The sequence below is a fragment of the Erpetoichthys calabaricus genome, chromosome 1, assembly GCF_900747795.2.
Source record: "Erpetoichthys calabaricus chromosome 1, fErpCal1.3, whole genome shotgun sequence".
NCBI classification, from domain to species: Eukaryota; Metazoa; Chordata; class Cladistia; order Polypteriformes; family Polypteridae; genus Erpetoichthys; species Erpetoichthys calabaricus.
This window is the reverse complement of record NC_041394.2, coordinates 71,140,654-71,155,682: the sequence shown is the minus strand read 5'-3', so window position 1 is coordinate 71,155,682 and position 15,029 is coordinate 71,140,654. Positions and strand designations below refer to the sequence as shown.

The 15,029-nt window shown below is 39.2% G+C and overlaps 1 protein-coding gene across 1 annotated transcript in view; it reads right to left on the bottom strand.

The window, feature by feature from the left end:
• Window positions 1-5,521: 5,521 nt before the first annotated feature.
• Window positions 5,522-15,029, bottom strand: part of LOC114651648 (neurogenic locus notch homolog protein 1-like) — a 62,466-nt gene continuing 52,958 nt past the window's right edge. The window contains exons 20-25 of the mRNA XM_028801483.2: window positions 14,148-14,365; window positions 13,499-13,617; window positions 13,249-13,396; window positions 7,629-7,726; window positions 7,070-7,518; window positions 5,522-6,255 (exon numbers count right to left, since the gene is read on the bottom strand). Of these exons, the coding sequence (XP_028657316.2) occupies window positions 5,748-6,255; window positions 7,070-7,518; window positions 7,629-7,726; window positions 13,249-13,396; window positions 13,499-13,617; window positions 14,148-14,365 (1,540 nt within the window). The 3' untranslated portion in view covers window positions 5,522-5,747. The remainder of the gene's footprint in view (window positions 6,256-7,069; window positions 7,519-7,628; window positions 7,727-13,248; window positions 13,397-13,498; window positions 13,618-14,147; window positions 14,366-15,029) is intronic.

The following is a 15,029-nucleotide window of genomic DNA, read 5'->3' as shown; positions in this document are numbered from 1 at the left end:
GTGGCGGGAGTGCTTTCACTGAAGCTCAGGATATCCTCCAGTCCTTCTTCATCTACCTTTCTAAAATTAACCTTTATAATTCCATCGGAAAACGGCAAGATTGCTTAGAAGAAAATAACTGGGACCAACAGATGTAACATGATTACAGCTGGTGATATCTATGTCAATTTAAATGGCACAAAGCCTAAATATATAAGGAACAGCAATAAGAAAACCCTGCAGAATTTGCTTTGCAGTGAGTTCATTGAAATCTCAGAAATGTTCAGGAACTTTGTCAAACTCCGTAAAATGCTTTGAAGTCAATGGGGAATGAGGAACTGAACTCGTTTTGAATAGATTTTAATGGTACATTAGTGTTTTACATGTGCTTGAGGTCTAGGAAAGTGTCTGGCAACTATGCTGGATTGATTATTGTCGCCAAAGATTATGATATGAGCTGTGAAGCAGCAGTAATAATAACTGTGCCACCATGCCTCAAACAGCAAAACACGCAGATGGAATGATAACGCAAAAAAAATACACACCACAAAGTAGGAGTTGTGAGACTGGCTCATTGTATTGTTTGAAGTTGTAGTTCCAGGCACAGCTAGAATGTCTGTTTCTGGTCTATCAAGACGATATAAACTTCTTGTAAATAGAAATAAATCTTTTGTTGTTATTATTTTTTTGTTCTCTGATTTGAGGAGGAGGACTCATTTAAGGGCTTGTTTTGACCCGTAGCTGTGGTGCATGGCTAACTATGCACACATCCAGCCGGCATATGAAATTAGCCATGTGGTGCTAGGCGGTGGCGAGTGAGTGAACACAAGAGATCAGTATTTTATATCCAGTGGAAGTCCTCATATTATTCTCATTATGGTCATCTAATGTACCCCTCAAATGAAAATACTGCAAGTTTCTTTCTTTTTTTATACATGCAGGATGAAAATCCTGCTGGAGTACTGATTGGGTTGTGACGTCACTCATACATGAAGCAGATCGGGCAGTGACCTTGCAGCACGTATGCACTGAAGTTCTGCGTATGGATGTAACAGCTCTGTGATGTCTTGCTGGCCTCGCAAAGCATCATATTGCACTGGGAAACAAATGCTTGTCTAAATGCATGTACTTGGCGAACACAGCATATTCACTGTGAAAAACGCTTTGGCAAATTAAATTAGTGAGCAAGCTCACCAGTGAATCAAGGCCATTCCATCCAAAGATGAAATGATGAGAAGCTGTTCAGTGCGTAAGGGGAAAATCGATGAATGTTACGCCATACAAACAGAACCTCTATAGAAAGGCAATAGCCAAAACATGTTGCTGCCATGATCAAATTCAGATTCCAGATTATAATATTTTAACTTAAATTTTGCTGTTGGGTTCCCTGCCAATGGGCCTACTTGGAACAATTCTGTATACATTGAGAGGAAATTAATTTGCTCAAGTAACTGATTAGTTTTCTTTGTGTTTGTAATGTTTCTAATTTTAAATTATTGTTACAACCAAAGGGAATATAGGGAAGGAATACATTTTTCATTTGAAATTAAGGTTTAGCTTTAAAATAGGAAATCATAGCTGTAGATTAACTTTTAGCCATTTTTATACATGGTCCTTAACTACTTTTTCTATGCTTAAGTATATTTCCATTTAAGCTCAAAATGATACAGTGATAAAAGAAACTTATCTCGATGTCAAAGAAATTCAAAATCTGTCTTTGACTTTGAAGGAGATGTGATGCATGAAAAGACAGTATACATTTGATATTTATTTATTGTAAATTCAAGTTATAATTTAGTTTAGCATGCAATTCTAAGATTTTTGACTTCTAATTGCAAAGAATGATTACATGCCTGTATCTGTGATTCTTTAATAGAAGATAGAATTTTAAAATTGGGGACCTGGGCTCATGCCCCTATTGCATAGTTTAATTTGCTTTCTGTTTATCTCATATTGGTTATCAGTAAAGACATTTTTAGAGAGTTGCCAGTCATTGAGGCCCTAACACTGTGGGACTAGGATTCAAATCTCAGTGGCTATATTTGTTTAATTACTCATAAGAGAGAATATTTCCCCTGTGTTGTATGTGTGCCATTATTACATTTTGAGCAGATTAAAATGATAGTTTAGTTTGTATAATGATTTTCTACCTCGTGGTGATGAAATGCATTAAAAAGAATGTTCAGAAAATGGTTGGATACACAATCAAGTGTATCAGATATAGATCGGGTGTTTAAGTAATATTGTGCCATTTTTTGCTAAATAGCTACATTATCTCTCTGTGAAAAACAGAGTCTTGGACAGAATAAAATTTTCGCTTACTAAACTTTTGTAAGTTACTACGATCTATAAGCAATACTCAGACAAAGTCAGAGAATCCAAGGGGGCACAAGTGATTTGTCCTCAACTGAAAGAGTCATGTAGGAAAGTAAGAAGCTAGATAAAGTTGGGCAGAGGTCTAGAGGTATTGACATGTAATCTGCAAGTGAGAGAAGGTGATAAATTGAGCAATGAATTCCTGCAAATGAACTGTTGTTGGACATATTCCTTGGGAGTTTAAAGCAGCTGAGAGCTTCTGACTGTGCTAGAAAAATCGATTGCAGAAGTGCCAACTGGGCAAAGTTGGACAGACCTCTTGAGGCACTTGATAGGTTTTAGAAAATCATGTTGCATACTAAAATAACTCCAAAGTAATTTCAGAGGAACATTTAAGCTACCCAAGCAAATGGCGCAAGCTAATAGGCTTAAAATTACCATCCATCTACACATTATTGAACCTGATTAATCCACTAATTCCTCTACAAATCCTATAGAATGATTTACATCTACATTTAAAATCCTTCAGGGTTGTAGTGATGAAGCCACACGACCACAGGAGGGCAGTGAAGGAGGAGATAATAAGTACTGTATTAAGAACTACATACAGTGTATGGCATTCAGTTTGAAGATGCTGGGATCTGCAGCCAATTTCAGTAACGGCGGGTACATTCACAAACACACGCATACATCCATCCAGTCATCAGTGAGTGTCTTTGGGCTGTAAGAACAAAATAAAATATACAGCGTAAAGCAGTGCAGTGCTGGCATAGAGCAGCATTTTAAATCTATGGTAATGGATCCATGAGGCAGAAGTCCTGACTATTTTGCCACCCATATTAACCCCAATGGCAAAAGTACAGTAAGATACTAGTAGCTAAAGAAAATATTAAAGGAATTGGAAAAATAAAAGCCAAAGTGGTACAAAGAATGGGAATGGTAACAACAAATAATAATAATCAGCACTAGGACACTATTATATTAAAAGACCTAGACTCTTTATAATATATTAAATTGAACTGAGGCAGTGACACCTTTTCCCTCCAGCAGAGGGCACTGCCATCAGGTACATGTAGCACTCAGGTTCTCAAGCCAAGTGTGAGAAATTCTGTTACCCTTTATGGAGTTTCCCAAGCTACTGGAGGGCAAAGTGTTCATGACACAACATGGTATGTTAGAGTTCAAGGCAAGTGACTTTATTGCTATCCAATCCTCACCGGTTTAGCTTTATGGCTGACTTCGGATGCAGGTTCCCCTGGCATTGTTGCGGTAGAGTGGGAGTTCTGTTTGTACAACCCTTGGACTTCATGAGGTCACTAAGAACCCTGGAAATGATTACAAGAAATGCCAGCAAATAGCAAGGGGCCAGGGCTTAAAAACTTCTTATGGGCTGCACAGTGAGATAGGATGTGGAAGGTAGCAGTGAACAAAGGTTAACTGTTGGAAGGAAGTCAATTCAGAGTACTAAAGGGCTGTGTTGTTACAAATGTGACCAGGGTGAAATGGTGAGTAAGTGGACCAGCCACACCATGGGTTAGTCACACAAAGCACCACTACAATTTATGACCCTGGGGACATGGACAACGCTTATTGGTTCCTTGTTAAATAGCAATACTGGGGAACATGTTAAAGAATGGAAACTAACAAATGTTTCATTTAAAAAAGGTGACTGGGATGACCCTAGCAACTAAAATCCAGGTTATTTTATTGTGTATAACAGATAAGGAAATAAAGACAGAGAAACAGTTATTCATTATGGTTCTGATGGCAGACAGTTTTGGTTTACAGGATGAAATGCGATAAAAGTATTTGATTATTGTAGTATACTTTGACTTTCACAAACTTTGGATATAAGTTGGCATTAAGAGGCAGGGAATCATAAAGCAGTGTGTAGATGGTGCAGAACTGCTGTAAGCATAGAACTATTTTTTTATGAACAAGGAATATTTTCTGAATGACCTTAATTTAAAGCTACTAAAATACTGTGATTATTGCTCTTTTGAACTTATATAAGTGATTCAGACTGAAATCTTTAAATGTGAAATACTTAATCAGTTGTGGATAATATTGTAGTTTAGGTATCATAAAAATGAAGTTGTTCATGTTTAAATTAAAAATAAAACTTTTAGAGGCTCATTTTGTTTTGATAAATATCTCTGTAGGACATAAAGCTGTTTTGATTTTTTTTATGTTGTGGTGGTGGGCAACAATTCAAGAGTACAAATTGCTGGGCTGCTTAGCGAGTGCCTGTTAATTTTCTAGGCTTGTTTAATTCATGACACGGTCACAAGGAGCCAGTGACTACCCTGGGAGTGTACAGTGCAAGGCAAGAACCAGCCCTGGATGAAACTGCAGTTCATTGCAGAGCGCGTACCCACACGGTCACTTACAGCACACCACAGTAGCTAACTAGCCTTATCTGCACATATCTATCTCTCCAACCATCCATTTTTGAAACCCATTTACTTCTTTACAAAGGTCAGTGGCGATGAACAGTCTTGTGTGGGCCATCAGTTCATTGGAGAGTCCACTTTTATACACGCCCACTAATATGCATATATTTGGATGTGGGTGGGATTTGTTGTATGCATGGAAAACCCAAAAGAGAATGTGTAGTGCAGACAATGAGTGGGCCTGCAATTCTACCCAGGTTAATGGAGATCTGCTATACTATTTTAGTTTCTGTCTGAAATTGCTAGTTCCATCTAAAACCTTTTTGAAAAGTATCAGCAAACTTTATAAAGGTTTTATTTCTAGCTTAAATAAGCATGTATTGTATTTCAAGATATACAGTTCTCACTGTAAACTGGTTACGTTTACTAGATAATAGCTAAGTGTTTTTATTTTAAACTTGTACACCCATTGCTTCAAGCATGTACTGTAGATATAGTTCTAGGAAATGAACGTAAGAAATTTGGCAAATGAGACAAGACGACAATTCAGTCCATCAAAGTGTGTTTAGCTAATTGCTAAGTTGTCCCAAATGAATACACGTGTGTCTTTTACGTTTTCAATACTGCAGTACTTTCGTGCTTTGCAGTGGAAGTCTTGTCAATTTTTAAACAGTATTTGCATGACACACTGAAGCAACTTAACTTTTAACTAACCAAACCAAACATGATGGACTGCATGTTTCCACTTTTTTTAATAAACGTATGTTCTTCTTCATGAACATTTAGTATGAGGACTCGTTCAATTGAGCATAACTTTCTACTGCACATTAAACATGTCATTAAATAATTTTAATAAATTATTAAAAGAACATATGTAGAGGTCATTCTTATACACAAATTAAGTAACAGTGACTCTACAGCAGTATGGTGAACAGTTCATTCAGTGAAACCTGAAAGGTGAGAAATGTTTCTGAATTAAGTCTGCTATGAGGAAAAAGGCCAGAGTCCCAGCGCTGATTTCTATTTACATGGTATCATGAGCTGATCGGTACCAGCAGGTTACTTCACGCTGACCCCACCTTCACAGACATTGTTGAGAGAGCTGATGTTATCATTGTTCTGTAGGCCAGAGCTTTTCTGTCTTTGCTTTGGAAGTTCAGAAGGGAGTGCTGTTTTTTCCTTAAGATTTGATTTTAGAGGTGTGGAGGTAGAAATTCCAAAGGGTGCTGGCTGTTGGATGGCCGGCACAGGGCTAATATTATAATGCCGCAGCATATGCTGAGAGCAAGAAAAAGACCTTTGCCTCTCGACTGGGTGTATTGGCTCCTGGGAAGGCTGAAGGGAGCGGGCTGTGGTTGTCTGTGACAGTTCTTGTTTCTCGTGTCTGGCTACTGAGGGGCTGTTTCGAGCTTCCTCCTCAGCTTCTGATGTCACTTCTTGAACAGTGTCAATGGAATGTGTTGATTTGGTGTGGATCTGTGGTGTCACCATAGCCATCATAGATTGATTGTACTGGTAGTGCCATTGATGTGGTGAGATACGGCCTCCTCTGAGAGTCACACGATTACTGTAGGAAAAACAGAAATAACCATTTTAATAATCTTCAACTATCTTATACAAATATTCATTTTGCCAGACCTTCAGGAGCTTCTATCAGCTGCATTGGGCTCAAGCAGGTATGGAACTGCAGTCCACCAGAGGCACCTTCATTCACACAGACACACACACACACAGTTACTTTATTTTATTCATCAATTATATTAGATTAATATAGTATTATCAAACATCCTAACATGCAAATCTTGAAGATGTGGTAGAGAACAGGGAGAAAGCCCATGTAGAAACAGTGGATATCCATCCATTTTCCAATCCGCTGAATCCGAACACAGGGTCACGGGGGTCTGCTGGAGCCAATCCCAGCCAACACAGGGCACAAGGCAGGAAACAATCCTGGGCAGGGTGCCAACCCACCGCAGGACACACACAAACACACCCACACACCAAGCACACACTAGGGCCAATTTAGAATCACCAATCCACCTAACCTGCATGTCTTTGGACTGTGGGAGGAAACCGGAGCGCCCGGAGGAAACCCACGCAGACATGAGGAGAACATGCAAACTCCACGCAGGGAGGACCCGGGAATCGAACCCAGGTTCCCAGATCTCCCAACTGCGAGGCAGCAGCGCTACCCACTGTGCCACCGTGCCGCCAACAGTGGATATGCAAACTTTATATAGAATTTTGGAGCTCAGGGCTAGCAGTAGTACCCACGTTGCAGCCATTCCTTACTAATTCAGAATTTATGAGTGATTTTTAATAAAGGTACCCTAATAACTCAAGGTCTTACTGATACCTCAAATTTACCATCAAGTACTTACTCACGACTTTGGCCTCTCATTCCATGACTGATAATGTTTTGACGAGAGCCTGCAACTCCAGAAAATGAAGCACTTCTGCCATAAATGTTATATGGCCGCCCATTCTCCATTTCACTGAAATCATCTGGGTAGTGATGGCTCATGTGGATTAGTTGGGGAGGCATGTAAGGAGTGCTTCCTTCACGCCATGGCCCAGGTCCTCCATAAACTCCATACCGTGGATCCTTTCTGTTCTTGTTGTTATTCATTGAACCCTTTGTATTAAGGACATGCCCAGCAGAAGCAACAAGAAGCAGCTTAAGGATGTCATGATGGGACCGCTCCTGAGCTACATGACGAGGTCGCCATCCATAATAGTTTGGCAGCTCTTGATTGGCTCCTTTCTGGAGGAGAAACTTTGCTGTGTCATAACTTCCCTCTCTGGCAGCCAAGAAGAGAGCTGTTTCCCCCTGTGGTAGAGATAATAAGATGACAATTAGAGGTGATATGACCTTGTGGTTGATTTCAGTGAATGACTCAACCTCTTGCCTACTGCCTAATGATGGCCAACTTCTCTGACCTTGGAATCCTGCAGGTCGATGACAGCTGCCTTTCCCACCAAGTAGCGAGCAGCAGGCAAGTTATTAACTGCCGAGGCCCAGTGTAGAGCTGTGCGACCTAAAATAATGAACAAAAATTAAAGAATAAAATGGAATTGCTTAGACAAAATCTACTTAATGTGCTGTAGGGGAAGTGAGTACAAGGAAGGGCTACATGGGCAACCTCAAAAGATTAGTTCAATCTAGACGAGAACAGGTCATTCGTCACAGACTCTGGGTTTGTTCACACAGACATCAGCACTTTTTTTTAAATAACCTGCTTGCGTGCTCCTCACACACATCCTCTGTTAATCTAACATAATTTACAGCTGTTATTTGTCCATCTCTGGCCATCTCTCTCTCAGCTGAATTGTATGGCCTTGTGAAATAATTTTCACAAATTAAATGGGCAAAAATAACCTTCTTATTACACTACCACACTATGTGTTAATGGTTCTCTGTGTAAAGAAAAATTTCCTAATGTTTGTGCGAAATTTACCCTTAACAAGTTTCCAACTGTGTCTCCTTGTTCTTGATGAAATAAATTTTAAGATAAAAATTTCGACCCTCTCTACTAATTCCCTTCATAATTTTAAACACTTCAATCATGTCTCCTCTTAATCTTTTTTTGCATAATTGAAAAGGCTTGGCTCGTTTAATCTTTCTTCATAATTCATCCCCTGTAGCCCTGGAAACGGCCTAGTCGTTCTTCTCTGGTTCTTTTCTAGCGCTGCTATGTCCTTTTTGTAGCCTGGAGATCAAAACTGCACACAGTACTCCAGATGAGGCCTCACCAGTGTGTTTTAAAGGTTGAGTATAACCTCCTTGGACTTGTACTCCACACATCGTGCTGTATAACATACATTTATGTAAGCTTTCTTAATGGATTCCAATCACTGTCTGGACGCTGCTAGTGTTAAGTCCACTATGACTTCAAATTTTTTTCATAGAGTGTACTTTTTTAGGTTCTAAGATATTTTTATTGAAATTCTTCATTCAGGACTTTAGGTTCCATGTACAACTTGAAAAGTATGGACTTATTCCACTCATAAACATTTCTCAGGTTAATATTTTTTATGAAATTTAACATTTTAGATGAAATACTAATTTAAAACTAATAGCTTTACATAAAAAAAATATTGCAATTTAAGAAATCTTCCACCCAATTCTGAGAAATACTCTCAAACATGAGAGAAAAGCATGTTCAACTGATATCAAGCTTTTGAATTGAAGACCCAGCTATCCAGTCGTTCATTGGTCAGGAGCCCTGCCTGAAAATAGCTTATTTATTGTCTACTGTCTTTATGTGAAGTCAGCATGGCAAAGCTTGGTCTGAGAAAGGCATACAATTTTTGAAAGGCAAAGAAAAGCGAGGTGGAAATTATACCCCATATTTGTGCATATCTGAGTTGCTTCCACAAGCAGAAGGTCTCTTCATTGGCGCAATCTCACTAACGCTTATTAAAAACCTGAAAGAACTGTAGTTGTGTTTTAATGGGCAATGAATGAGGAGAGAGACAGGTCTTCAACTCAAAAACTCAATCCTCTTTGAAAATGCTTCTTTCTTGTCTGCCAGAGCATTTTCTGGTAGTGATTTATTTAACAATATTTTAGCAAAAGTGCATGGCATGTGTTTTGGATTTTTGGATACCTGACATTTTTATTTATGGATGTTATGAATTTTATTTACGCTGTTTTTTCAATGAAACGCATTGTATCAGAAAATTTGTTGTCTCTGTTCCCCATGAAAACATATGAGATTAAAAATTTTTTCTCAGTTATCATTACTGACAACCTATGGGAGTAACTGAGACAAACGTTATCATTTTTGGGTGGAGTAGTCCTTTAATGGTCAAATGTAGTATACAGTACAGTATACAGTATGTAATGCCTCTGCTAGCATGTAATTGTCCAGTATACTTGATGCTATCTGTGTAAACTGTATCTAATAATTTGTCTTTATTGGATGCATGCTTTGACTCTGATTACATTATTATATTTTTCAGCATATGCTTCAATTCAAATAGCTGAATAACTGAAATTGCTGTAAACAACAGGTTTTATACTCAGTATATACTTTAAACTTTAAAGTTCATGCAATATCTTATCAATGTATTTCTCAATGATCTCAACTGCCTCTTGCTGCAATACCGTTGTAAAGTAAAATGTTAGGAGACATTGTGGAAATTTTCCAAACAAGTATAACTGAATTCTAAAACTATACTTAGTGGTTTAAATAATAATTCGATTGCACCAGACTTACTTAAATGGAGTTGAGTGACAACTATGTTTGATGTTATGTTCAGTTTCATGAGCTATCAGAGTTTTTGGACCCACCATTTGTGGCGTCCTCTTTTTGTACTTTACTAATGTCCATTCAAGAGATTTAGGAGAAACATAACAAGAAGATACTTGTATGTAAAATTTGCTCTGAATGTTGGAAGTGCTTTAAGTCATAAATTACTTCATGATTGCAAAATGCCATTGTCGGCACAACTCTTTTTTTTTTGTTTTATTTTTTTATAATTAAATGAGCGAAGGGGTCAAAGTTACAGTATGTTGCAACTTTGTGAAACTAAAAGCAACAAATGTATTACTGAAATCTTCTCTGGCAGACACCACTTGGATAAGCGTGAAGTGTACAGCAAATAGGTTCATACGATCAGAATGAACAATTCAAATGTCACTGAGGTTTACACTTTAAATCATTATGCAGATGTATATGTCATTTGTGATATATTGTGGTAGATTTAGCTTTATACATGTGCCCAAAAAGTATTTTAGCTTTTACTATGAATATTCAGACATTATTGAGAATGTTGTTCAACCTGATAAGACAAGGCCCTTTTGCAATTTAAGCATCCAGAGAAAAACTAAAAAAGAATACAGAGCTGAAGGTCAGGCATGAGATTGTCTTATATGCTACAATGTCCTGCTTATAGACAAGAGCAAGGAGAAGAAGCATCTAATAATAATAATAATAATATTTTTTTACATTTATAAAGCACTTTTCATAGTGATTGGGTAGCCACTTCAGCAACCACTAATGTGCTGCATTCACCTGGACAATGTGACGGCAGCCATTTTTGTCCCAGCATGCTGACCACACATGAGCTATTAGGTGGTGAAGTGGTGCAAGACACATAGCCAGTTACTGACAGGGGATGATTTGGGGCCCTGTATGACTAGGCCAAGCAGGGCAATTTAGCCAGGACTTCAGGATAGCCCCTGAATCTTTATGAAGGATGCCCAGGGATCTTTTCTGACTACAGAAAGTCAGGACTTTGGTTTTACGTCTCATCTGAAGGACTGTACCATTTTTACAGGACAGCGTCCCTGTCATTGCACTGGGGCAGACACGTAGACCCTACTGGGCTCACCAACACCTCTCCCAGCAGCAATCCAAGCTTTTTCCCATCCAAGTACTGGCCAGGCCTGAACATACTTAGCTTCAGGTGGATGACCTCTTCTGAAGTGCATGTGGTATGGCTGCTGGGACTTTATCCTTTATTGGACTAATTCTTATAAAACAAAGCTGTCAAACTCCAGGCCTGGAGGGCCGCAGTGGCTGCAGGTTTTCATTCTAACCCTTTTCCTAATCAGTGACCAGTTTTCACTGCTAATTCACTTTTTCCCCCCTTTTATTTTAACAGCCATGTTAGAAGGATTCCTCATTAAATGACAGCCAAACAGAAATGAGATATGAAACGAGCCAACAGATGATCAGCTTAAACTGGGGCTTCAAGCTCCAACCAGTTTCTTTAATGAGAAGCCGATGCTTGCTTACTGTTAATTAAACCTGTTATTTAATTCCACGGCTTGTTGCTGCTCTCGTTCTGCAACAGCAGACATTTCCAAAACTGTTGATTTTCTGTTTTTTATAAGAACATCGTCAAAGTGTTTTGAGATATTAACCTTACTGAGACCATCACCTTTCTTTATTTTCAGATATTGTGTGATGTGGCGGCTTGTTTTGTCTCATTATTGTTTGGCTGGTAATTAATGAAAAAAACTAAAGGGCCTGAGTCAAGTTAATTAAAAAGTAATTAGCAGCAAAAATTGGTCACTAATTAAGAAGATGGTAAGAATGAAAACCTGCAGCCACTGCGGCCCTCCAGGACTGGAGTTCGACACTCCTGTTATAAAGCCTTAAATAATATGATAAAAAGTGCAGCAAACACATTCTGCTGTCACCATGTTTAAAATCTCAGTGATGCCTTTATGAAATTCATTGACTCTTCAAGCCGTGAGGCCTTGTTTCTGAACCATCTGAAGATCCAAGAACTTGGCAGTAGATGAGAAGCTCGTCCATCTGCCTGTTGTATTGACAGCGTGCTGCCCTCCTGTGCCTGGACATATCTTTGTTTTAACACATTACCAATCATGGCACCAAAGAGTGGTAATGTTTTGGATGTTGACTAGCACATGCAAGTAAGGATTTCACTGTACTCTCTACATGTGACAATAAAGACCCGATAAACCTATAAATCATCATTATAATTATGTTAAGTCCTCTCTTTTTTATCTCTCATGTTTGCATGGTTTGCTGTTCTGTTGTCTGTTCTGGGGCAAGTGTGTTTGTCTACTCTATTTAAGAATTACACAATCAGTGAAAATAAAACAAACCTATCGTAATGGTGTGTGTGCCCCTGCAAAATTCAGAGTGAACATGTAAAATCTATTCATGGATGCACACATTTTCCATATTCCCCAAAGAATGTGAGCACACCATTTTAGTTACAGCATTTGATTCTGTCTATTAATTATTTCAGTCCTGCTTTGTGTCCTCCACCACTTTCAATAGTCACTGTTATTAAGTGTTTCTCTATAGACAGAACAATACAGCCATGGCATCACTGAGAAAAGCAGACAGTAGTCAAATCCATAATGCAATCAATACACACATGAGAAAGGCCTTGTTTAAGATGGCGGAAACTGCCAAGAGTGATGACTGCCGTGCTTGGTTTTAGAACCCCTGTTGATTAGTAAAGGGTTCAGCTATGACAATCAGCAGCAAGTACTGCTGCCACGTGATTGAGAAATAGCACAGCTAACCAGTTCTACGTTTCTCTGTTATAAAAAAAAATCTTGGAAGGAGACGAGACGTGATTTTCTCTGAGACACTTTAATGTCCCGCGAGACAAGGCAGTGAGACAAAAGGACAGCTGCTATACAGGCTTTTAAATGTTTGAAGCGCGGTGCGACAAGCAGAACATGCAGCACGGCAGCAGCAGCAGCAAGCCAGCAGTGATCGAGCAAAGAGGAGGTAAAAACAATTTATTTGTTTCCCATTGTATCACCATTTAAGAGGGGGTTTCAGAGAAGCGATGGCATCTCCTTAGTGCGTGTTCAGCCCCCCTCTTCATAACATGAGCGGCAGAGATGCAAAGTGGGGGGGAGTTGAGCAAAGCGAGCAGGGGGCAAATCCCCCTAGTCATCATTAAAGAAGAAAGACAGAGGTCTCCAGCTTAAGCACTTGAACTGAAAATACAGAAAGACTCCAGCAGAAGAGCATCAACTGAACCTCCTGACATACAGGATAGCCATGGTGGTAAGTAAATACTGAGGAAGACAGAAAGAAAGACTGGAGACATGAAGCACCTCGGTGGTCAGCTGCATTCACTTCAGCCCCGGCACTCAGTAGCTGGGACACCACGTCATTCATGCATAGCCTTACAGCCAGAATCAGTGGTGTAGCCCCGTCTGGCCCCTCAGCATTCAAATCTGGCACGCCCTTCTGCAAAAGAGTCTGAAAGACAATAAAAGAACGCCACACAGTTAAAAATCGATGTACTTTTTAGTGTTCTCTCCATGAGGAGCAGAGCTTGGCTTTTATAAAAGGGAAACTTACGAGACACAATGGAACTGAGCCAGAAGAGATGGCTGCATGCAGTGAACCTCGGTCTGCAGATTCATTCGGTTTGACATTGGACCGCTTGGTCAGGTTATTGGTGGCTTTTGGAGGCTCTCCTAATTAAGAAAATCACAATGTGACATACAGGTTCTGGTCATATTTTAAACATTCATACTATTTATTCTTTAAATGTCTGATTCTTATGTATTGGAAAAACATGGAAGTACACATGCTGAAGTATGACTGGCCATACGTTGTTAACTCTACCATACAAAGGGTTGTGGGAACTTAAAACACAATAATGGGGCGTACAGTTAAAGAAGAAACCTTGATGTCTTTTCAAAAGCTGATCTGAATGTGAATGAGATTTTTATAGATAAACTATTAGACAACAAAGTGAGCCTGATGGCCTAAATGGCCTCCTCTCAGTAGTCAGATGCGTTAAGTTCTGTCAGGTCCAAGTGACTACACAATGCTAAACAAACAAAAGTTTACATACTGTAAAAACTTGCTGGCTTCAAAATGCCGTAGTTTACACAAACAAGAGAGACAAATGGAATCTGCCCTGTTGTCTTCTAACCTGTCAAATTGTGTTTATACTCTTTATCTGTGAGACTTTAACCCAAAATCAGTTCATAGATCGTACCTAGTTTTTTTAACTCTTTCATTTCTGTGTTGCAACTTTTGACTGGTGACTGAGGTCGTGATTGCTTTGCACTGTAAATCTTGTGCTGCAGCGGTCGATGATCTCGGATGGAGCTGAAGTCTTCTTCGTCATTCAATGTCGCCGTTATGGATGACTCATCCATGGAACTCTGGGTAACATCAGTGTCATCCCCACAGTTGGGCTGCCGTCTAAGAGGCCTAAAGATATGGATGCAGTTGTTAAAATCTACAGGACAATGAGAAAGAACCATATTCCCCTAAAATACACACATGCACGGGAGGAAAATAAGCATACAGAATGCAGAATACACGGCACCATAAATGGGTTTTGAAAACTATCAAACAGCAAAATATATTTAAAAAGAAAAGTTTGTCAGTGCAAATGCATAACATAGGCCCTGATTAAAAGGGAACTGAGACGTACATCATATTCATCACTTTTGAGGTATAAAATGTTTGTCATGTTAATGAGCATTGCAATAACAGCTCAGTGATATGAATTATTATGCATTCGAGTCGTCATTTAGCTGATCTGGCTGCATTTCCCTACTTGATCAAGGGTGTCATCACTTCTCAGTTTCTCCAAAATGCTACATATATGTGGGACAGAGTAATGGTAAATTTATGCAAGTTTCCCCATCAGGTTTTATTTTGTAAATCCTGACGTTTGCATAGAAAGTTGCATTTGCACTTTTCAAGCCTCTTTTTGGGCGTACCCAAGCTTTATAAATGAGGCCTCTGGCCTTTAAATACTCCATAGGGTTTTGGAGCTGCTGCAGGTAGTTCCTGCCCAGTAACCAAAAAAGGACATCCTGACTCTGGGAAATGTAGGAATTTTGAGATTAAAGTTGCTCCAATCCAG